Source organism: Artibeus jamaicensis, unplaced genomic scaffold, assembly GCF_021234435.1.
Source record: "Artibeus jamaicensis isolate MK-2021 breed Jamaican fruit bat unplaced genomic scaffold, CSHL_Jam_final contig_659, whole genome shotgun sequence".
In the NCBI taxonomy this organism is placed as follows: Eukaryota; Metazoa; Chordata; class Mammalia; order Chiroptera; family Phyllostomidae; genus Artibeus; species Artibeus jamaicensis.
The window spans coordinates 206,802-230,907 of NW_026521916.1; the positions used below are offsets into that span (position 1 = coordinate 206,802).

General features: G+C 38.1%; 1 protein-coding gene across 5 annotated transcripts in view; it reads right to left on the bottom strand.

Annotated features, from left to right (window-relative positions):
- The window catches only part of CREM (cAMP responsive element modulator), a 50,138-nt gene that overhangs the window by 12,175 nt on the left and 13,857 nt on the right, over positions 1 to 24,106 (bottom strand). For 2 of the 5 annotated variants that reach the window (XM_037165783.2, XM_037165782.2), the window contains exon 4: positions 21,282 to 21,467. The exons of 1 other annotated variant lie outside the window; for it this stretch is intronic. In XM_037165783.2, coding sequence (XP_037021678.2) covers positions 21,282 to 21,467 — 186 coding nt within the window. Of the gene's footprint in view, positions 1 to 13,696; positions 13,753 to 21,281; positions 21,468 to 24,106 lie in introns of those variants that run through there. 2 more of the 5 variants (XM_037165786.2, XM_053670973.1) reach the window with 2 other exon arrangements.

Consider the following 24,106-nt stretch of genomic DNA (forward strand, 5'->3'; position numbering starts at 1 on the left):
TTGACTACTTAAAATGGTGCTAACTTTATTTTGTATGTTTTATAAGTAATGTGTGGAGAAAGAAAATTCGAAGGCACAAGATGGTGGAAGTGTGAATAGAAGTGACACTAACCTTCTCCCAGGATCAATATGGATCAAAATTACAACTAAATTGTGGAGAAATCACCTGGAACAAACAACTGAACAGTAGCAAGAGAGAAGCCTTATAGATATGCTAGGACAGACAGAAGAATCAGCTTTAGCACAAGCTGACTGGTAAGGAGTATGGTGGAGATACAAGAGGGCTGGGTGGATGCCCACAGGTGGCAGTACCAGAGGGATAATTAAGCCACTGGCTGGGTCCCCCTGAGAAGTGCAGGTTCTACACCTTAAGCTGGGATCTGCAGCTTAGACCAAGAAAGCCCCAAAAGTACAAAGATACCAACCAGTGGCATGAAGTGGCAGGGTTGCTCTCTGCCAGAGATGGTTGACTGGAAACACAAAGAGCCGTTTAAAGGGCCAACACACAAATTTTTATTTGCAGACATTTACCCCGAACCCTGGCAAAGGTGGGAGCAGGGCGAGCTAGAGATACCTGAGGAGAGACTGGGGACAGAAGCTTTGGGAACAGAGTTGAGAAAGTAGACACTAGCATCCTGGTGCTGAGTCACCCCCGACACAGCAACAGCCACCCTGCTCAGGCAGACCACTCCACTACAAGTGGCAACAGCCTGAGGGGAAACAACACCCCCTAAACCTGGTTCTGTGGTCCTTAAGCCTGACTGCTGAGTGTACAGTGACTAGATTAACAACCAAAGGAGTCAGCCACAGACAGTAGATCCCTGGCAGTCTCAGAACTGGCTGCCTAAGGTCAGATGGGGTCAATATCTGATACCACCATAGGTGGATCCAGAAAGAAAAAAAAGGGGGTAAATACTGGAGACTTCTGGCCAAGATGGAGGCATAGGTAGATATATTTTGTATCCTCACACTAGCAAAAGAAGGACAACAACAAATTTATGAACAAAAAATAACCAGAACTGCCAGGAAATCAAACTGTATGGAATTCTGAAACCAAGGAGTTATAGAAGAAATATTCATCCAGACCAGTAGGCTGGCCATCCAGATGGCCAGCCGGGATGGAGATAGGCAGCAGAGGCTGAGCTAGGCAACTGGGAAGGTAAGGACTCATGGCAAAATGGTGGCTGGCAGAGCAGGCAGTTTCACATTTGTGTGGGGATAAACCCAAAAGAAAAACTGGGGAATGAGACAGACCACACAACCCAGGGCTCCACTGTAGGAAAATAAAGCCTCAAACCCTCTGAATGAAAAAAATCTGTGGGGGTTGAGGTGGCAGGAGAAACTCCTAGCCTCACAGGAGAGTTTGCTGGACAGACCCACAAGGTCCTAGAATGTACACAAAACAGCCCACCTGGGAATCAGCACCAGAAGGGCCAGTTTGCTAGTAGGCAGCGAGGAAGTGATTGAAAGCTGGTCAAAGCTGAGCAAGCAGCATTGTTCCCTCTCAGACCCATCCCCTACATACAACATCATGATGCAGCCATGTGGGTTGCTCTGCTCTGGTGAATATATAAGGCTCCACCCTTTACTACATAACAGGCAAAAAAAAATATGGCCCAAATGTAAGAATAGATGAAAGCTCCAGAAAGAAATATGACTAAGTGATGAAAAGACTGCCACCCTGTCAGATGCAGAGTTCAAAAAAACTGGTTATCAGAATGCACACAGAAATGACTGACTATGGTCACAAAATAGAGGAAAAAGAGAAGGCTATGAAAAGTGAAATAAAGAAAAATGTACAGGGAACCAACAGTGATAGGAGGTAAATTGGGACTCAAAACAAAGGTCTGGAGCTCTGCTCCAGAGCAGAATGAAGAAACAAAACTTTTTTTAAAATGGAAAGAGGCTTAGGTACCTCTAGGACAACTTTAAACATTCCAACATCTGAATCATGCAGGTGCCAGAAGGAGCAGAGGAAAACCAAGTAATTGAAAACTTCTTTGAAAACATAGTAAAGGAGAACTTCCCAACCTGGCAAAAGGAAACAGACTTCCAGGAAATTCAGGAAGCTCAGTGAGTCCCAAAGAAGTTGGACCCAAAGAAGGACACTAAGGAACATCATAATTACATTACCAAGATTAAAAATAAGGAATCTTAAAAGCAGCAAGAGAAAAGGAAGAAAGATACCTACAAAGGAGTTCCCATAAGACTATCAGCTGATTTCTCAAAAGAAATATCATAGGCAAGAAGGGGCTGGAAATAAGTATTTGAAGTCATGAAAGGCAAGGACCTACATCTAAGATTACTCTGTCCACCAAAGCTATCATTCAGAATGGAAGGGCAGATAAGGTGCTTCCCAAACAAGGTCAAGTTAAAGAAGTTCATCATTACCAAGCCCTTATTATATGAAATGTCAAAAAGACTGATCTAAGAAAAAGAAGATAAAAAATATGAACAGTACAATGACAACAAACTCATAACTTTCAACAACTGAACCTACAAAAACAAAAATGAACTAGCAAACAACTATAACAGAAAGAAATTCACAGAAAGAGAGATCACATGGAGGGTTATCAGTGGAAAGGGGGAGGGGCATGTATTGGGGTAAACATACATGGAATATGAAGCAAAAATGGTAGGTACCAAATAGACAGGAGGAGGTCAAGAATATTATGGGAAATGGAGATATATATGAACCATAGACATGAACTAAGGTGGGGGAATGATGGTGGGAGGGGTGGGGGAACAGGGTGGAAGGGAATAAAGAGGAGAAAAAATGGGCAAACTGTAATAGCATAATCAATAAAACATATTTTTAAAAAACAGTGGTAAATACTAGAGGGAACAGAGATGAATTCCACTATGGTCATTTCCATGATTAGGGATATTTTCTTTCCTGCATGCTTTTTAACATTCATTTCTTGTCCATAAAGTTTGTGAATATTAAGTCACTAGATTTTATACTACAGTTTATTTCTCTCCTTTCGTATAATAGTCTTAATCTCTTTACACCCTTCTTAATACTGGTTCATTTGCTGTTGATATTGAGATTTCAGGACAGCATCATTTTGGTGGTTGTGTGTTTTTTCTGGGCTTTGTGATTTTGTTCTGGCAGTACCTGCACAACAGCATACAAGACGTGGTGGGTGGAGTAACCCTCAGTCAACCTCCTGGAGGGAAGGACTATGAAAGAATGACCCAACAACAGTCAAAACCCAGTTACATCCAGAGAGCCAACATAAACACCATAAGGGGTATCCCAAGAGCACCAAGTTCAGGAGATCAAGGAAGGAGACTGCCCCACTGAATCTCATAGGTCTCCTACCATATGAGTTCACACCATAAACTCATGGAGTCAAAAAAGATCAATTTAAGAAGCAGAAGCAAACAAGGAGAGTCTCCCAAATATTGGGGAAACAAACAAACAAACAACCAGCAATTGAAAGAAAAGGAGTGCTAAATAAAACAAGAGACAAGTCAACTGTCAGATACTGAGTTCAAAACAATGGTTATAAGGAAGCTCTAGGAGCTCAGTGAGAATTACCAAAAATTACAGGAAAACTATGAGAAACTTACTACAAATTATATCAGCATGAAAAAGAACACAGAAACTATCAACAAGAGCCAAGAGGAGATGAAGAATACAATTTCTGAATTGAAGAAGACAGTAAAAGAAATCAAAAGCAGACTAGATTAAGCAAAGGACTGAATCAGCAAGCTGGTTAGGAACTTTCTAGCAAGGTAGAAAGGAACTCCCAAAAAGAGCAATAAAAGGAAAAAAGACTCAAAAAACAGCAACAACAACAAAAATGAAGAAGGGTGAAGGGAACTGCAGGACAACATGAAATGTAATAATATCCATATAATAGGAATATAAGAAGGTAAAGAGGAGGAGCGAGAGATAGAAAACTGTTTGAGAGTGTAATGATGGAAAACTAGCCCATGAGAGAAAAACTCACACAAATCCAGGAAACACAGAGAATCCCAATCAAGAGGAATCCAAAGAGACTACTCCAAGACACATCATAATGAAAATGGCAAAATTCCAAGACAAAGAGAGATTCTTAAAGGCGAGGGAGACACAGGAAGTAACATACAAGGGAGCCCTGATAAGGCTAGCAGCTGACTTCTCAACAGAAACACTACAAGCCAACAAGGAATGGCAATAAATATTTCAAATAATGAAAAAATAAAGGCCCCAAACTGAGACTACCGTATCCAGCAAGGCTTTTAATTAAAATGGAAGGGCAAATAGGACTTTCTCAGACAACAGAAGGATGAAAGAATACACCTACTCCAAACCAGTGATGCAAGATAAGTGCTTTAAGAAAAACACTGCAAACAAGTGCTTTATTAAAGAAAGAAAAAGAGTGAGAGAGAGGGGAACACAGGCACAAAGGGGGAAAATGGCAATGAATAAGTGCCTATCAATAATAACCTTAAATGTAAATGGATTAAATGCTCCAATGAAAATATATAGAATAGCTGAATGGATAAGAAAGCGTGACTCACACATATGCTGCCTACAAGAGACCCACCTCAGAACAAAAGACCTACACAGACTGAAAATGAAGGGTTGGAAACAAATATTCCAAGAAAACAAATAGCAAAAAAAGTTGGGGTAGCAATACTTACATCAGACAAAATAGACTTCAGAACAAAAGCCATAAAACAGGACCCAGAAGGATATTTCATAATACTCAAGGGAAGATTCCATCAAGAAGACATAAACATTGTAAATATATATGCAGCCAACATAGGAACATTCAACTACATAAAGAAAATCTTGGAGAACTTCAGGAAAGATATAGGTAGCAACACACTGATACTATGGATTTTAACACCCCACTGTGGTGGGGTGGGGTGGTTTCAAACAAAATGGGGTGGGGTGGTTTCAAACAAAATATCAACAAGAATATTCTGGCATTGAATAATGCCCTAGATAAAATGAACTTAACTGACAAAAATGGGATGGGGAGGTTTCAAACAAAATATCAACAAGAATATTCTGGCATTGAATAATGCCCTAGATCAAATGATCTGACATATATAGAACCTTTAATCCCAAGGAAACAAAATACATATTTTTTCAAATGCACATGGAACAATTTCAAGGACAGACCATAGGACAGCACAAGCCTCAACAAATTGAAGAAACCTGAAATCATATCAAGCATTCTCTCTGACCACAAGGGACTGAAACTGGAAACCAACCTCAAGGGAACAACTCAAAAACACTCAGATTCATGAAGCTTGAATAGCATGCTATTAAACAATGAATGGGTCAAGAATGAGATCAAGGAAGAAATAAAAGAAAAATTCTGAAAGCAAATGAAAATGAACTCACAACAATCCAAAACTTATCAGACACAGTGAAGTTGATCCTGAGAGGGGAAATTCATAGCAATATAGGCTTACCTAAAAAAAGATAAAAACATTTCAAATAAACAACCTAACCCTACATCTACAAGAACTGAAGGAATAACAACAAAGACAGCCACCAGCAAGTAGTAGCAAATAACCAAGATCAGAGCAGAATTAAATGTTGTAAAGATTAAAAGCACAATTTTAAGGATCAGTAAATCCAGGAGCTGATTCTCTGAAAAAATAAAACAAAATTGACAAACCTTTGAGCAGGCCCATCAAGAAAAAAAGAGAGAAGACCCAAATAAGCACAATAAAAAATGAAAAAGGAGAGATTACAACTGATACCATAGTAGTACAAAGTATCACAAGAAACTACCTCGAAGAACTGTATGCCAAGAAATTTGAAAATCTGAGTAAAATGGACAAATGTCTAGAAAAATATAGTCATGCAAAACTGAATGAAGAAGCAGCAAAAAGTCTGAACAGACCAATAACAGCTGGTGAAATTTAAGTAGTAATCAAAAAATTCCTGGCACACAAAAGCCCTGGACTGCATGATTATACAGGAGAATCTTACAAAGCATTTAAGGAAGAGCTAACCCCTATCCTTTACAGACTATTCAAAAAAATCCAAGAAGATGGAAGACTCACAAACCCTTTTTATGAAGCCAGCATCATCCTAATCCAGGACCAGATAAAGACTAAACAAATGAAGAAAAAAATAGGCCAATATTGTTGATGAATATAAATGCTAAAACCCTCAAAAACATATTGGGAAACTATATCCAGCAATACACTAAAAAGATCATACCCCATAATCAAATGGGATTCATTCCAAGGATTCAAAGATGGTACAATATTCACAAACCAATAAACATGATACATCTCATAAACAAATGGAAAGGCAAATCACATGATCACATCAATAGAGGTAGAAAAGCATTTGATAAGGTACAACACCCATTTATAATAAAACACTTACCAAAGTGGCAGGGAACATACCTCAACAAAATAAAGGCCTGTGTGAACAATCTACAGCCAACACCATAGTCAATGGGCAAAAACTAAAAGCTTTTCCAGTGAGATCAGGAACAGAAGGATATCTGCTTTCACCAGTTCTATTCGATTTATATTGGATGCACTAGTCACAGCAATCAGACAAGAAAAAGAAATAAAAGGTATCCAAATTGGAAAGGAGGAAGCAAAACTGTCACTGTTTGCAGATGACATGATAGTGTGCTTAGAAAATCCCGCAGACTCCACCAAAAAACTACTAGACCTAATAAGTGAATTTGGCAAAACAGCAGGATACAAACTCAATATTCAGAAATTGAAGGCATTCTTATACATCAGCAATGAAATATGAGGAACAGAAATCAGGAGTAAAATCCATTTCGATGTAGCAACAAGAAACATGAAGTACCTAGGAAAAAACCAAGGAGGTAAGGGACCTGTACTCAGAAAATTACACAACATTGAAGAAAGAAATTAAGGAAGATACAAACAAATGGAAGCATATACCATGTTCATGGATTGGAAGAATTAACATCCTCAAAATGTCCATACAACCCAAAGCAATTTACAGATTTGACCCAATCCCTATTAAAATACCCATAATATATTTCACAGATATAGAAAAAAACATCTTCAAACTTTATATGGGACCATAAATAACCCCAAATATTTGGAGCAATTTTGAGAAAGAACTAAGTAGAAGGGATCATAATGTCTGATACCAAACTATATTACAAGGCCATGGTAATCAAAATAGTCTGTTACTGGCCTAAGAACATATACATAAACCAACAGAACAGAATAGAGAGCCCAGAAATAAACTCATGCCTCTATGGTCAATTATTATTCAACAAAGGGGGCAGAAGCATAAAATGAAGTAAAAATAGTCTCTTCGACAAATGGTGTTGGGAGATCTGGACAGCTGCATAAAAAAAAAAAAGAATCTCGACCACCAACTTACACCATACATAAACATAAACTTAAGAGGGATAAAAGACTTAAATATAAGCTGGAACATCATAAATGTCCTAGAGAAGAAAATAGTCAGGACAATGTCAGATATTCACCACAGCAATATTTTCACCGATATGTCCCCTAGAGGAAGGGAAATCAAGGAAAGAATAAACAAACAGGACCTCATTAAAATTAAAAAAAACTTTTGCATGGTAAAGGGAACATCAGCAAAATTAAAAGGAATCCAACCGCATGGGAAAAGATATATGCCAATGATACATTTGGCAAGGGTTTGATCTCCAAAATATATAAAGAATTCACACAACTTTACTCCAGGAAGACAACCTAATTAAAAAATGGGAAAAGACCTGAACAGGCACTTCTCCAAGGAGGACATACAGAGGATCCAGAGACATGTGAAAGAATGCTCAACATCACTATCCATCAGAGAAATGCAAATGAAAACCACAATGAGATACCACTTCATACAGGTGAGAATGGCCATCATAAGAAAATCAACAAACAAGTGCTGGCAAGGTTGTGAAGAAAAGGGAACCCTAGTACACTGTTGGTGGGAATGCAGACTGGTCAGCCACTGTGGAAAACAATATGGAATTTTCTATGAAAACTAAAAATAGAACTGCTTTTTGACCCATCAATTCCACTGCTGAGATAATTCCCTAAGAATCCTGAAACACCAATTCAAAAGAACCTATGCATCCTGATGTTCATAGCAGTACTATTTACAATAGCCAAGTGTTAGAAGCAACCTAAGTGCCCATCAGTAAATGAGTAGATCATAATATTATAGTACATTTACACAATGGAATAGTACAAAGCAGAAAGAAAGAGTTCCTACACTTTGGGACAACACGGCATGGATCTGGAGATTATTGTGCTCAGGAACCTAATCAACAAAGCTAACAAAGGCTAAGCAAGGAAAATATAACCATATGTTAAAATAAAGAACAAACTGACAGTAACCAGAGGGGAGGCAGGAGGGGATAATGGTGAGAAAAAGGGGAAGGGTCATCAAAGAACATGTATAAAGGACACATGAACAAAGCTAAAGGGGAGTAGGATTGAGGGTAGGAAGTGAGTATGGGTAGGGCAGTGGGATGTGGTAGGGGGAAATGGAGATAACTGTAACTTGAACAACAAGAAAAAAATGAAGCTAAATTTAAAATTTTTTTAAAGAAACAAACAAAACGTGGTGTGTAGTGTGCTATTGTAACTCATCTAACTTTAGTATTAGTTTATCAGTGTTGGGTGAATTCTGAAGAGTAGTGTAATATGGTGTGAACAGAATCAGATAAGGACTCTGAAGAGCCAAATTTCACTACTTGCTAGGTTTGTAACCTTGTAAAAGTCATATACCCACTCTAATCTGTGTGATTATATATGCAATGAACATAATAATGTCTGCCTTGAGTACATCAGGGGGTATGCATGGAAAGTGCTTTTCCTTGTGAGTATTTACATATGGCTTCCTCAGTGAAGCCTACCCTGACCCTTTAATCTACATTAGCTATGAGTTTCTCGTGATAGTTTGATAGCACTTACCACATTTGTATTTATTTTTATTTGTAACATTAAGTGATTTTTAATTTTAAAGTCTCTCGCTGTCTGATGGTTTCTTTGATAGCACTTAGCATATTTATGTTTATTTTTATTTGTAACATTAAATGAATTTTTTATTTTAAACTTTACATAAATGCCAAGTATTATTTTAGTAGTCAGTATGTTTATAAAAGGAAATAGAACTGGAAAAAGTGAAACAATTATCCCATTATCTTTCACTAAAAAATTTTCAAGTATAGTGGAAAAATAGCATAATGGCAATTTCATACAGATTCAGACTTCTATTTAAACTTAAGGTAGGTATGTGATTCCTATATTTTCGCTTCCAACATGATTATAACTTGCTTTGCTACCACCTTCAAGAAGCTATTATACCTGATACAAACCATACTTTTATGTGAAAACTTCTTAAAACCTTTTCCTTTCACAAAGGTGAAATATATTCTTATTCTCTTGTATCAAATATTAATTAACATACTATTTTCTAAATTTGAATTAAGCTGGAAGGTTTGTTTCTTAATAGTTCAGATATCCAGGCTAAGTACATTTCATTAGAGATTTTTAGACCCAGAGACTAAAAGATAAAGAGTTAAGACTCTTTAACAATCAGCTTATAAAGTCAAAATTGTTTCTAACAAAAATTTAAATTACATCTGACTAAATAATATAATTCTGTAAACTTAAGTATTCCCTTTTCAAATTCAATTCCCTGTCCCTGTAAGTAAATGCTTCTAAAACCTCGCCCAGACTGGTCATTATTGTCAGCAGCCTGATGCTGGTCTAGATCAGTTTTCCAAACTGTTAAGTTGTAGATCATTGATGAGTCATAAAGTCAACTTCATGGGTCAAGAATAACATTAAAAAAAGAAATAGAAAAGTATGACTACATTTTATATATCAAAGCTAAGAATTACTTTTCAAGCAAATTTTTATATAGCCCTAAGGTACACACAAGTCTACTGTCATGTAAATGTGGGCCATGCTCAAAAAGTTTGTGAGCCAATAATCTGTACTAATCAACCTCAGAGAGAGCAAAAGAAATGTCCTTTCCATCTTCAAATAGCACTTTAAATAGAATTTATTCTGTGAGAACTGATCAGATTTCCAAACATAATGATTTCCAAAGGTACAATGAGGTCTAGTGAACAAGTTTGACATTTTACAGTGTCATCATCTAGAAAATTTTGAATTTAAAAGGAGAAATCATGTATGGGCATTATGGGTAAAACTGTGAAAAAATCTCTCTCCAAGGATGCTATATTTATTCTGTAAATGTTCATTTATTTACAAGCAATGGCTAAAAAATTCACTCAAATTTTTACCTTAAATGTTCATCTTTAAATATATTCTAATTTCAAATCACTTTTTGTTATGATATTCTCTCATGTTTACAGAAGTCAAATGATTAATTTAAATTTATAAACCAATTACTATGTCTTAGGAAATAAATATATGCACGAAAGTGCTTTTTGGTCCTAAGAATCATATGACATGCACTATTTCAGGTTACTTTAAATTCATCTATATCTTACAATAAATTTGCCATTTGAGAGCTTCTGCAATCTATACTATCTCTAAAATTTAACAGAAGCTTTTTCTTTTTAATATATTTTATCGATTATGCCATTACAGTTGTCCCATTCCCCTCCTTCATTCCCCTCCACCCTGCACACCCTCTCCTCCTCATTCCCCTCCCTTTAGTTTATGACCACATGCCTCAAGTTCTTTAGATTCTGTATTTCCCATACTATTCTTGTCCTCCCCCATCTACTTTCCACCTACCATGTATGCTACTTATTTTCTGTACCTTCTCCCCCCTTCTCCTCCTCCCACTCCCCTGTTGCAAACTCTCCATGAGATCTTCATTTCTAGGGTTCTGCTCCTGATCTAGCTGTCCTCTTAGTTTGCTTTTGTTTTAGGTGTGGTTGTTAGTAACTGTGAGTTGCTGTCCTTACACTGTTCATATTTTTTATCTTCTTTTTCTTAGGTAAGTCCCTTTAACATTTCATATAATAAGGGCTTGGTGATGATGAACTACTTGAACTTGACCTTATCTGAGAAGTGCTTTACCTGTCCTTCCATTCTAAATGAAAGGTTTGCTGGATAGAGCAATCTTGGACGTAGGTCTTTGGATTTCATGACTTGGAATACTTCTTTCCAGCCCCTTCTTGCCTGTAAGGTCTCTTTTGAGAAATCCGCTGACAGTCTGCTGGGAACTCCTTTGTAGGTGACTGTCCCCTTAGCTCTTGCTGCTTCTAGGATTCTCTCTTTCATTTTGATCTTGGCTAATATAATTATGATGTGCCTTAGTGTGTTCCTTCTTGGGTCCAACTTCTTTGGGACTCTCTGAGCTTCCTGGATTTCCTGGAAGTCTATTTCCTCTGCCAGATTGGGGAAGTTCTCCTTTATTATTTGTTCAGATAAGTTTTCCACTTGTTGCTCTTCCTCTACCCCTTCTGGTACTCCTATAATTCGGATGTTGGAATGTTTAAAGATGTCCTTGAGGTTTCTAAGCCTTTCCTCATTTTTTTGAATTCTTGTTTCTTCATTCTTTTCTATTTGGTCATTTTTTTCTTCCTTCTGGTCCACTCCCTTGATTTGAGTCCCAGTTTCCTTTCCATTACTATTGGCTCCCTGTGCATTTTTCTTCATTTCACTTAGTACAGCCTTCATTTTTACATCTAATTTGCGACCAAAACAACCAGTTCTGTGAGCATCCTGATCACCAGTGTTTTGAACTGTGCATCTGATAGGTTGGCTATCTCTTTGTTGCTTAGAAGTATTGGCTCTGGGGCTTTGAGCTGTTCTTCTTGAGCCATAATGTTTTGGTCTGTTTGCGCCTGTTACCTATGAGGGGTGAAGCCTTAGGTGTTCACCAGGGCAGGGCAACCCTCGTAGCTGTGTTGTGATGCTGTATGTGGGGGTGGGGTCAGAGAGGGGCAATGGCATTTGTTCCACTCTCTCTTGGATTTTGGTCCCCTCTGCTGCTTCCTGCAAGCAAACCGGGCCTCCCTGGTGCTGACTCCCCAGTGTGTGGGTCTGTGCACCCTCCAGGACTCTGTGGGTCTGTCCAACAAACTCTCTGTGAGCCTGGGACCTTCTCCTGGCACCTCAACCCTAAATGTTTTTCCAATTGGTGCTTTTAAGCTTTAATTCTTGTTGCTGGGGTCCTAGCCTGCGTGGTCTGTCTGTCTCACAGCTTGCTCCTTCACCTGGTTTATCTGAGTGTGAAAGTATGACCTTGGTCAGCCAGCCTCCTTGCGCCACCACTGGGTCCACCTGTTGCCACCCCACACCTGGGATCTGCCAACTGCTGCCTGCGCACCTGGGTTGGTCTGGCCACTTTTTCCTGCTGGACCCCGCTCCACCCGCCACTGACTCTGCCTCTCTTACCGGTCTGGCTGAATGGTTCATTGTTGTTGTCAGACTTCCATATAGTTCATTTTTCTGTGTTTTGGCTGCATTTTTGTTACTAAAACTTTGTTGTCTTTAAACTTGGTTGTGCAAGGAGGCACAATGTTTCCACCTATGCCTCCATCTTGGCCGGAAGTCTCACAGAAATTTTGAGAAAAACAGTAGCTCAAGATAGTTTTAGAAACAATTTTGTACAAGTGTTACTTGCTCAAGACAATGGAATGTTCCTGTTTAGGAGGAGGAGCTGAGATCCACTAACTGAAGATGTAAATTGTGAGCAAGCTGTTTATAACTTTTCATTCTTTGTGAACTCAAATGCAAATCAGTACTGGGTTAGAAATAAGACACCACTCAATAAACAGAGTTGCAACAACATAATAAACACTAGTGACTAAGTCAGGAGCATTATCTATAACTAAGGAAACCAAACCATGGAAAGAACTGCAGATTTTCAGACGTGAGCTTCCCTAACCATGAACTGAGGTCACCGTAAGCGGCAGATCCAGTAGAGCCATGGGGTGAGTGAGGGTGCCTGACCCCACCTGGATGGAGCCCAAGCACAGGCAGACCTGGGAGTGGTGCAGGGCTCCTGGTACCTGTCCACACATGTGGGGGGTGGGGGTGCAGTGCTGGCTTTCTACAGCAGATACTTACCTGCAGAGAAATGCTAAAGTGAGGATCACAAGTCAAGCTACCCAGTCCAAGAGCTTCCATGGAGACAGGCAAGCAGCAAGCTAGTTAACAACCTCAGGCTGTCAGCAGCACTTGACAGAGGAGAAGGGAACTGGCCCAGTCACAGCCTGATTTGGGGCTAATGTCTATGTGCAGCCCACTTGGAGTTTAACTTTTCCACTTCCCCAAGGACACATGATTCCAGGAAATGCAATGACATCAGCCCTTTGAACACCATTAGGGAGGAACAGACCATTTTAGACACTGGAGCAAAGAAAGGAGTAGGCACACAAACATCCCAACACTGGGGTCTGCTTTGGAGCTACATTTGTACACAGCAATAAAATTGGAAGCTTAATTTTTTACAACTTGAACAGTACATGTTTCACTTGCAGCTGCACTGGTTATGCAACAAGTTGCCTACGAAGCAACAGCTTATTTTAGCAGGGATGGGGTGGGGGTAGGGGGCTGGGAGGGGAGAGACAGAGAGAAACTCTCTTGATCAAGTAAACAATATAACACTGAGCAAAGAACCAATTCCACTAAGATGCCTTAAAGTGTGCTGAATAGATATAAAACTCCTCACCTATTAGAAAAATAGTTATTTTTTATATACTCAGAGGTCCCTAAATAAGTTTTCAAAACTTCAAAACCAATTTCACAGAATTAAATCTTTCACTGAAGCTCTTCTTACCTGTTTCATCTCCAGTCACAGCCATGACAAGCTTCTGCATAGGGACCTCCCCACTCTTCCTTTCACAGGCCAACACAGAGTGTTCTGACTAGCAAGCACGTGCAGTTATAAGTGGCAGTGCTGACCTCACAATGACATCACTAGCCTATCACTGCCATAAATTTGCTTTGTCACAGACAAGCTCACCAAAACCAAAGCACTATAAAAGCCCTGCAATAAACCATCAATGCTCGTTTCTTATTTTTACACAAAAAATCTCTTGAGAAAGGCTCTTTTTTTCTTATGGGGCTATTTCTTTATTATTATTCTGTCCAAGGCTTCTAAGTAAGGTGCCATAAGCCCTATAGACTTTTCATTAAGTTGGGAGAGAAAAATAATACTTGGAGATTTAAAAAATAACTGATGATCAGCCCAGAGAGATGCTGGGAGCACTATATTTTGCCATAAATAATGTGCACCCATTATTGGCCCAGAGTTTCAGGAAAAAATTTTTGTAATTTAATTTTTAATTAATTTTTTATTTATACTTAGATACTTGGTTTTTTTTATTATAAAGAAATTCTAGCATTTGTTTTTGAACATATTATAGTACAAAAAACTTATGGCATGAATAACTGCAAAACACAAGAACACATACTAGGTAGAAGAAATTTTGAAAAGAATTAAAAACACTTATATAGATACAGAATTAGTACTACCCCTGTATAAATGTGCATCCTTATTTTCCCGCAAAAAATTTGGGCAAAAAATTCCTATGTGTTACACATGGCAAAATATGGTAAACAGAAATGTATTTCATAGACACTTCTAGATTCTCCAAGTAAAAATTACCTAGCCACCTTTGTTTACTTACAATACATTTCTATGTGTTACACCAGCTGTTCCTAAGGTGATATAGAATTTGCTAATTTCACTGAAGAGGCATATATATATATGGAAATTTTAAATATTCAAACATACCAGTATAATATAGCACTCTTCCATAAATATTAGATTTAACCGTATGTACTTGCTCATATTTGACCTTTCTGGACCACAAAAGCAGCAATTACACATGGCTGAATTTAACACATCATTTTACTAAATTAGAATCTCTTGAAAAGAATTTTGTGACTTTTAAAAAATTCAGAAATAAATTGTAATTACTATTCATAAATTTAAAAAATATGTCCATTTAAGAAAGTATGTCTGAATTTATTTAGATTACTTAATGAAAATTTGACACAGGAAGAGCTGGATCACTGTAAATTTTGCAGTTCAAGGTTGGACACAAAACTGGAGCTGTTCAGCAGTATAATGGACCATAGCCTGGGAAAAATTATTGGCATCTTAGGACACCAAAGTAAGTGACATGTCCCTGAAACCTTTTACTTTCATCAGAGGCTTGTACAAAGCCCAGCCCCTTTTATGGTTAGAATTCAAGCTGATATTAAGTCAATGAAACAACATCCCACCACATTTTTGCCTTGTTCAAAGAAGCATCTTCTCATAAAATCAGGGACACTCGGATGCCTAGGAGGAGAAACATCAGGGAGAACCCGTGTTTCCACTAATTCTCCAGAACATATAAACTGAAGACATCCTGGTAATGTGTAAGAAAATCTGGGGAGCACCTTTGACATCAACCCCATCAGCGGCTCCGTACAAATATCTTGTCATTGCATCCACACCTAAGAGTTTGGATCTAAGACTACTAGTTGGTTTGATTCACATTTTAGAAAGTTCAAATTATTCTCAACATATTTTAAGTTGGCACTTAGGTGCCCAATAAATATTAGTGTAAAAGAAATGTAAAGAAAGAAAAGAAAGAGGGAAGTTGATTACTTGGCTGACTACTATTAGAAAGTTTTAATAAATTCCATGTGCCAAAAAACTCAGTTAAACAGCACACAGAACTAGTAACATTTTCACTAGAGGAAGTGTATTTTACTTTCATTCAGTAAATGGTCACTGAACCCACTTATCATATGCTAGGGACAGTCCTAGGGACTAAGAATCCCTGTCTTAGCACAAGTTGCCATCTAGGCAGGACCCCAAGAGTCACAATTCAGTGATACATGCTCTGAGAAGGTGCAGTAGAAGCTGCAAGAGGTAACCTAAGCCAGTTGTGGAGGTCAAGGAAGGCTTTCTGGGGGAAGTGCTATCCAAGATGAAACATGAACAATGTTTCAGGGTAAACTGTGGTGTGTGAAGCCCTTAGATGAGAGTAGACACAACATATGACAGGAAATGAAAGAAATCCAGCATAAGAGGGAGAAGTGAGAAAGAGGAAGTAAGGCTCAGATCAAGCTAAGGCTGGGCCATGTTAAGGATTCTGTCTCTGTCCAATAAGTAAGAGGCATTCATCCACTGAAGGGTTTTGAGTGGGAGGCTGACCTAATGAGATGTGAATTTTAGAATTACCACTGTGAACTGTAGAACTGAGAGTATAACAGAGAAAGGGAATGCTCAAGACACAGACTTTTGTTTTTAAGAACTATTAGCTCCCAGAATCGTTGGGAGGAATAAAGAAAGAGAGCCTAGCTGAACTTTCGGGGATAATTTCCTTAAAAATGAGCCAAGAAGGGATATGCTGTTCCCTGCATGATCAGGAAACTGAGGATACTGCTCTAGAGCTACCAACTTGAGGCCAGGCACCTGGCAGGCCCAAGTCTCCCACAGGAATCCAGGTGAGAGGGGACAGCAGCTGGAACCAAAATTATGGTGGGGGTGGAGAAAGAAGAATGAATGGAGAAGGCAAGAGACTAAGACATGACACCCAGGTTTCTGAACTGAAGCAACAGGATGGGAGAATCCATTACTAAAGTAGAGTAAACAAAGGAGAACTGGGGCTGTGAAATGGGTGGGGAGTTTTGGATTTAAGAAGTCAAGATGTATGAGGAATATGTCCATAGCTGACTGGAATCAGGGGCAGAGTCACAGTGAACTGGAGCCATGGGCAGGCATGAGTTCATCCAGGGACAGTAGCCAAGTCAGATGGAGGAAGGCCCAGGATGCAATCCTGAAGAACACCACTGACACTTACACCTGGGTGGAGGAAGGTTAGACCAATGAAGGAGCCTGAAAGAGAGGCAGGAGAGACAGAAAAAAATGGAAAGAATGCAATATCAGGGAAGTGAAGGAAGCACATGTAAACAGTGCTAAATACTGCTGAGGGATTCAATCAAGATAAAAACCAAGATCTAAAAAAGAAATTGCTGTGACCTTTCAATGGAATAGAGAATAAGGGAAGAATGCCCACTGACCTGCTCTGTTTATCATCAAACTAGAACTCCTGGCCATTGTTATTTTTAAAAAGAAGAAGAAAAGGAAAAAGAGAAGAGGCAAGATGAGGAGAAAAAGAAAACAAGAGGAATAAAAGATCTGAAGGGAAGAAACAAAACATCTTATTTGTGTTTGATATAAATATTCATATAGTGCAGACTTCCGCCAAGATGGAGCTGTAGGTGGAAACACTGTACCTCCTCGAACAACCAAGTTTAAAGACAACGAAGTTTTAGTAACAAAAATGCAGCCAAAACACAGAAAATTGAACTATATGGAAGCCCGACAACAACGAACCGTTCAGCCAGAGGGGTAAGAGAGGCAGAGACAGCAGTGGAGCGGGGTCGGGCAGGAAAGATCCCCTGGACTGACTCAGGTGCAGGCGGCAGTTGGTGGATCCCAGGTGTGGGGTAGCAACGGGCGGACCCAGTGAGGACTCAAGGTGGCAGGCTCACCGTGGTCACATTCGCACGCAGATAAACCAGCAAAGCAGCAAGCAGTGAGACAGACCACACAGGCCCCAGTGGTGGGAAGCAGCAGAGGGGACCACTATTGCCCCTCTTTGACCCCGCTCCCACATACAGCATCACAATCCAGCAACTGAGTTGCCCTGCCCTGGTGAATACTGAGGGCTCCACTCCTCATATGTAATAGGCGAAAACAGACCACAACATAGCTCAAGAAGAACTCAAAGCCTCAGAGCAAATAACTCTAAGTGACTAAGAAATAGCCAACCTATCAGAGGCACAGTTCAAAACACTGGTGATCAGGATGCTCACAGAACTGGTTGGTTTTAGTCACCAATTAGAGGAACATATGAAGGCTAAACTAATTGAAATGAATGAAAATGCACAGGAAACCAATAGTGATGGAAAGGACACTGGGACTCAAATCAAGGGAGTGGACCAGAAGGAAGAAAAAAATGACCAAACATAAAAGGATGAAGAAACAAGAATTCAGAAAAATGAGGAGCTTAGGAACCTTCAGGACATCTTTAAATGCTCCAACATCTGAATTAGAGGGGTACCAGAAGGGGGAAAGGCACAGCCACCAGTGGAAAACTTATTTGAACAAATAATAAAGGAGAATTTCCCCAATCTAGAAAAGGAAATAGACTTCCAGGAAATCCAAGAAGCTCAGAGAGTACCAAAGAAGTTGGACCCAAGGAGGAACACACCAAGGCACATCATCATTACATTAGCCAAGATTAAAATGAAGGAGAGAATCCTAGAAGCAGCAAGAGCTAAGGGGACAGTCACCTACAAAGGAGTCCCCATCAGACTGTCAGCAGATTTCTCAAAAGAGACCTTCCAGGCAAGAAGGGGCTGGAAAGAGGTATTCCAAGTCATGAAATCCAAAGACCTACAACCAAGATTGCTCTATCCAGCAAAACTTTCATTTAGAATGGAAGGACAGATAAGGTGCTTCTCAGATAAGATCAAATTCAAGGAGTTCATCATCACCAAGCCCTTATTATATGAAATGTTAAAGGGACTTATCTAAGAAAAAGAAGTTAAAGAAACATGAACAGTGAAAGGACAACAAACTCACAGTTATTAACAACCACACCTAAAACAAAAGCAAACTAAAAGGACAGCTAGATCAGGAGTGGAAACCTAGAAATGAAGATCTCAAGGAGGGTTAGCAACAGGGGAGTGGGAGGAGGAGAAGGGGGGAGAAGGTACAGAAAATAAGTAGCATAGACAGTAGATAGAAAATAGATGGGGGGGGGGCAAGAATAGCATGGGAAGTATAGAATCTAAAGGAATTGAGACACATGGTCATAAACTAAAGGGGGGGTAATGGTGGGGATGGGGGGTAGGGTGGAGGGGAGTAAAGGGGGGAATAGAACAACTGTAACAGCATAATCAATAAAAAAAAAGAACTTGAGACACGTGGTCATAAACTAAAAGGGGGGAATGGTGGGGGAGAGGCGTGCAGGGTGGAGGGGAATGAAGGGGGTAAAATAGAACAACTGTAATGGCATAATCAATAAAATATATTTAAAAATATTCACATAGTATCAGAATAGAGTCACAAAGAACCAGCATTTTATTGGAAGTAATTAGAGTTTCAAGAGTTAATAGTCAAAAGATACTTTTTAAAAAATCAGTCATATTTCTCCACACCAACAACAACTAGAAAATATAATAGAAAGGTATCCTTCAAGAGAGCAACACAACCTGAGGGATGTGATGTATAAATTGGTTGACTATAGTTAATACTATGTGTATATTTCAAAATTGCTAAAATATAGATCTTAAAAGTTCTCACCACAAGAAAACAAATTTGTAATTATTTGTTGGGATAGATGTTAACTAGACATATTTTGGTGATCATTTATTGTGACTTATACAAATTGTCAAATTGTTATATTGTACCCCTGAAACTAACATGACATGTCAATTATATCACAATGAAGAAGACTTTAGTTCTTTCTAAATTAATCTGTAAATCAAATGTAATCCAATCACTGATTTTATATTATTATTTAGAAACTCAAATTTATTCCAAATGCACATGAAAGAGTAATGGTTAACAAAAGCTAAATCAACACTGCAAAAAAAAAGACAAAAAAAGATGAACTTGTTCTGTGAGATAACATAGTTCTGAGAGAGATCCAAGTACATGAGAACCTACTGTGTAATTAAGACTGACTTATAAACTGGCACCATACTCCTGCCTAATACTATGCATGGAGGTGAACCTCAGGTGAATTAAGGACCTAACTGTAAAAGGTAAAACTGTGAAGCTAACATAATTTTTGTAGAAAATGTCTTTGTGACTGAAGAAAATAGTTCTTAAGTAAACCTCAAAAGCACAATTCTTGTGTATTATCTATGCAGAACTCACTGTTAGGGTATCAATTTAAAACTTCTCATTGTTCAGGTACGAAGTTTGTGGTGGACTTTCTACATTTAATAGATTAGAAATGATGATTCTTTATGATTTTTCATTTAGCTATAGAGGTTTCATACAGTCCCCAACTTAAGATGGTTTGCCTTATGATTCTTGACTTTACAATGGTTAAAAGGTGATACACATTCGGTAGAAGCTACAGTTGGAATTTTGAATTTTGATCTTTTCTAGGGCTAGTGATATGAGGTCTGATCCTGTCTCCTGATGCTGGGCAGGTGCAGTGAGCTGCAACTCCCAGTCAGCCAGGTGATCACAAGAGTCAACAGCCCAAGCTCCATAGTGTTCACTGTGTGGCACCACTGGGCCCAACCAAGCATGTGTAAGGCAGGTTCAGCTAAGCTGTGGTGTTTGGTAGATTAGGTGTCTTAAACTCATTTCAACTTACTACATTTTCAATTTATGATAGGTTTATCAAGATGTAATTCCACCATAAACACACCATAAATCATCTCTAATAGGTGGCTTTAATATACATTTAAAAGAAAACAGAGTTTTGGGTAAGTACTATGAAATTTTTTCATACTCAATAAATACTACCACTACAGTTCTTCATATGCCTTTATTACAGTCCACATTCACATCCAAAGTGCCTATGAAGAAAGCTAATTAACAAGAGATTTATCAATTATATATGCATTTTTCTGTACTTGGAAGACTTTCAAACAAAAGGAACTAATATTACTCCCCTTAAAATTAGTGCTATATCATAAGTCCTCAGCACATGGTCCAAGAATAATAAAGTTAAAAAAGCAGAATTTTGAAAGTTCTAATAAACATATTATAGTTATTATAAGCACAACTGAATAAAATTTAAATAATGCACAAATCAAATTTAACTAAAAGCTTAGGTTCCCCTAAGAGCTCAGGGCTACATTCCAACTCCTTTATTTTACTACTATCAGCTTCCGTAAGAGGTAGAATGGGCACCCCAGATTTCAAAAATACTATGAATGGTCTAAAGAAAAAAATCAACATTTTTGAAATAAAATGTCTATATAGGACTTGAGCGTAGCAGATGGGGAAAAATCCAATGTCAGTGTATCACAGACTGGCTACTTCAACCTTCATAAACTAGTTGATAAACATAATTTAGATACAACATTTATAATCCTCTCAAATAAAAGATTATTTACATAATTAAACAATTCACTTATGTTTTCAGCTGCCTTTTTTCATCATGCTACTCTGAATTTAACTTTTCTTTACAGCCAATAAAACCTGCTAAAAAATAAAAATCAAGTAATGTATTTACTTGTTTAATATACTAAACTATTTCTTCTTCAAGCCTTTAAGGGCCCCCCATCTACCTCCTGTATATTTCAGAACACCATAAAACCACCCCTGAGTGGTGTTCTATAGTAACCCACAGGTACTGTAAATGCATCAGGTTAATAAACTATACCTTGGACAACCACCTGGCTGCCTGGGACAAAGAACTGCTGTGTGCCGTCAGCTGCCTGTGCTGCGTACTGCACAATTGTAGCACCTGATGGAGGAGCTCCTGAATTTGTCACTGTTAATGCCTGCAGTCCCTGAACATCAGATCCTGGTTTAGAAATCTGGATTGTTCCACCTTGAGCTATAGCAACTTAACAAAAAAAGAAAAGAAATATTAGAGAATTCCAAGCTTCATTTTTAATAATCCCACATTGGAACGACACACTCTGGGTCTATGTATTACCAATGCTTCTCATTCTCAATTTACCCTTATTTCTGTGCACTGAGTTGATAAGGAGATCCTCTTTCGCAGGACAATACTCTGAAAGGCTCATAAACACTTGAAAATATCTTATGTTCAGAATTACTTGAAATACATAGAGCCCATGGAGCATCCCTCCTTCCTGGCATCCATCCAACTAAATTATTTAAGAGGAAGAATGGAGATATAACAAGGAGTGAGTCCAGCTTCTTGATTTTCTCTATTCTTTCAGATATTTTTAGATAAAGAGAATTCTTCCTAAATTTAAGAAATGGTCAGTGAAATTCCACTGAGCATCATGAATACAATGAATTTGTTTCATCAATCAGCTAACTACTTTTCTAATTTATCATCAAAAGAAAATAGCTTTTCATGCAATATATATTTTGGTTTTTAAAACTCAAGACTATAAAACTATAGCCTTTACCATTTTTACTATGTCAGGATAATCCTGAAATATAAAATGTTTAGTTGGAAAGGACCTTACAAGGTAACTATTGAAACCATTTGTGCTAAAATATCTGCCTCTACCAAGCGTCTTAAAATAACTATCTCAGCTAATGGCAACAAATATGAGCAGGATTTCTTCTAAAAAGGGAGATTTGCCAGTCATGTTTAAAAATTAACACATTAACTCAGAGTTTGAAAAGAAGAATTGATCAAGTGAAATGTTTTAAATTTTCACTTGACAAGACAAATAAATCTAAATATCTGAGAGTTTGGTGTACTTTCATATAAAGATTATGACTCCATATTTTAGTTTAAATACTAGAGATGAAGTGGAACAAGGGCTATCCTTTTTTAAAAAAATCACATATAAACTAGCTAACTAGATTTAACAATGAAGATAAAAATAATACATCATCAAAATAACACAACACTGATAAACCAACATAAATGCTTATATGAATGCTACAGTAGCATCTAAAATACACTCTGAACATTTCCAAGTGATTCCCTAGACATTTTAACAGTATCTAAGCATAGGACCACTTACATGAAGACTTGATGGGATAAGCCTAACATAAAAAGATGGGTTAAGCCTTTAAGAGCTCAATGTAGATACATTCTCTGTGTTTTAGTTTATTGATAGTCGGCTATTAGAATAGGATTGACAGAACCTGAAGAATTGGTTACAAAATGTCAATAGTGCTGAGTTGCTGGCTCATGCAGAGCCTTATATTCTGTACGCATTTTAAAAACAATATTTTACCATGACTCCCCAAAGATTTTCAGGGGTCTCAAGATTCATCCCTTGCAATAAAAGGGCTTGGGAGAGATCTAACTATGTCTACCTTCTTAAAAAGAGACATATGATAAAGAAAAAATAGTGCTTCCTTAAATCTTCATGGCTGGACATAATAAATTTTACATGTTACCACACATTTGAATGTGTCTTTTCAATCGATAATTAGTTTGATGTCATAGTAATAGTGCTGTAGAAAGAACAAGCACAGGTAGTATAACCACAATGTTTAACAAGCACAAAGCCTAGTGTTACCCTAAATTTTAAAAGCCAAAATGAGACAAGTTTATATTTGGGATCAAGGAATCACAATTTTGGGAGTGCAGTTTTAAGTAGAAACTTGGGATCCTGATAACAGGGTGAAAGCAAAAAGATTTTATGAGAAAAAGAAAAGGGGGGATTATAAAAAAAAGAAAAATTCCTATTGGTGCTGACAAGCTGAGCTACTACTGGCTACACTGGCTCTATCTTCAGGCAGAAAATGAATAATCATCAGTCCTTGTGATCAGACAGCGCTGCCGACCTTCCCAGCAACTGTTTATAAGACAGTTGTGGTTTGGCCCACAGTTCCAGTTTCAAGAAACAGCACGAGCAAGACAGCTTCCTCTGGCATGGCTGCTCGGGCTGCATTTTAAAATGGCCCATTCCTATTATTCTTCACACTCACATATAGCAGGCACTCAGTATGACAAATGAATGCCTGTCATTTCCTCAAAACAGACCATAAGTCACTTGGGAATCTAGAAAAGTTAAAATAGCCTGTTCAACAAATGGTGTTGGGAGAACTGGACGGTTACGTACAAAAAAATGAAACTTGAGCACCAACTTACACCATACACCAAAATAAATTCAAGGTGGATAAAAGACTTAAATATAATCCATGAAACCATTAAAATCCTAGTGGAAAACATTGGCAAGAAAATCTCAGATATTTCACGCAGAAACTTTTTTACTGATATGTCACCTAGAGTAAGGGACATAAAGGAAAGAATAAACAAATGGGATCTCATCAAAATAAAAAGCTTCTGCATGGCTAAAGAAAATAGTATTAAAATAAAAAGACAACCAACTGTATGGGAAAATATAATTGCCAATGATACCTCAGACAAGGGTTTAATCTCCAAAATATACAAAGAACTTACACAACTCCACTCTAAGAAGACAAATAACCCAATTAAAAATGGGCAAAGGACTTGAACAGACACTTCTCCAAGGAGGACATATAGAGGATCCAGAGACACATGAAGAGATGCTCAGTATCGCTAGCCATCAGAGAGATGCA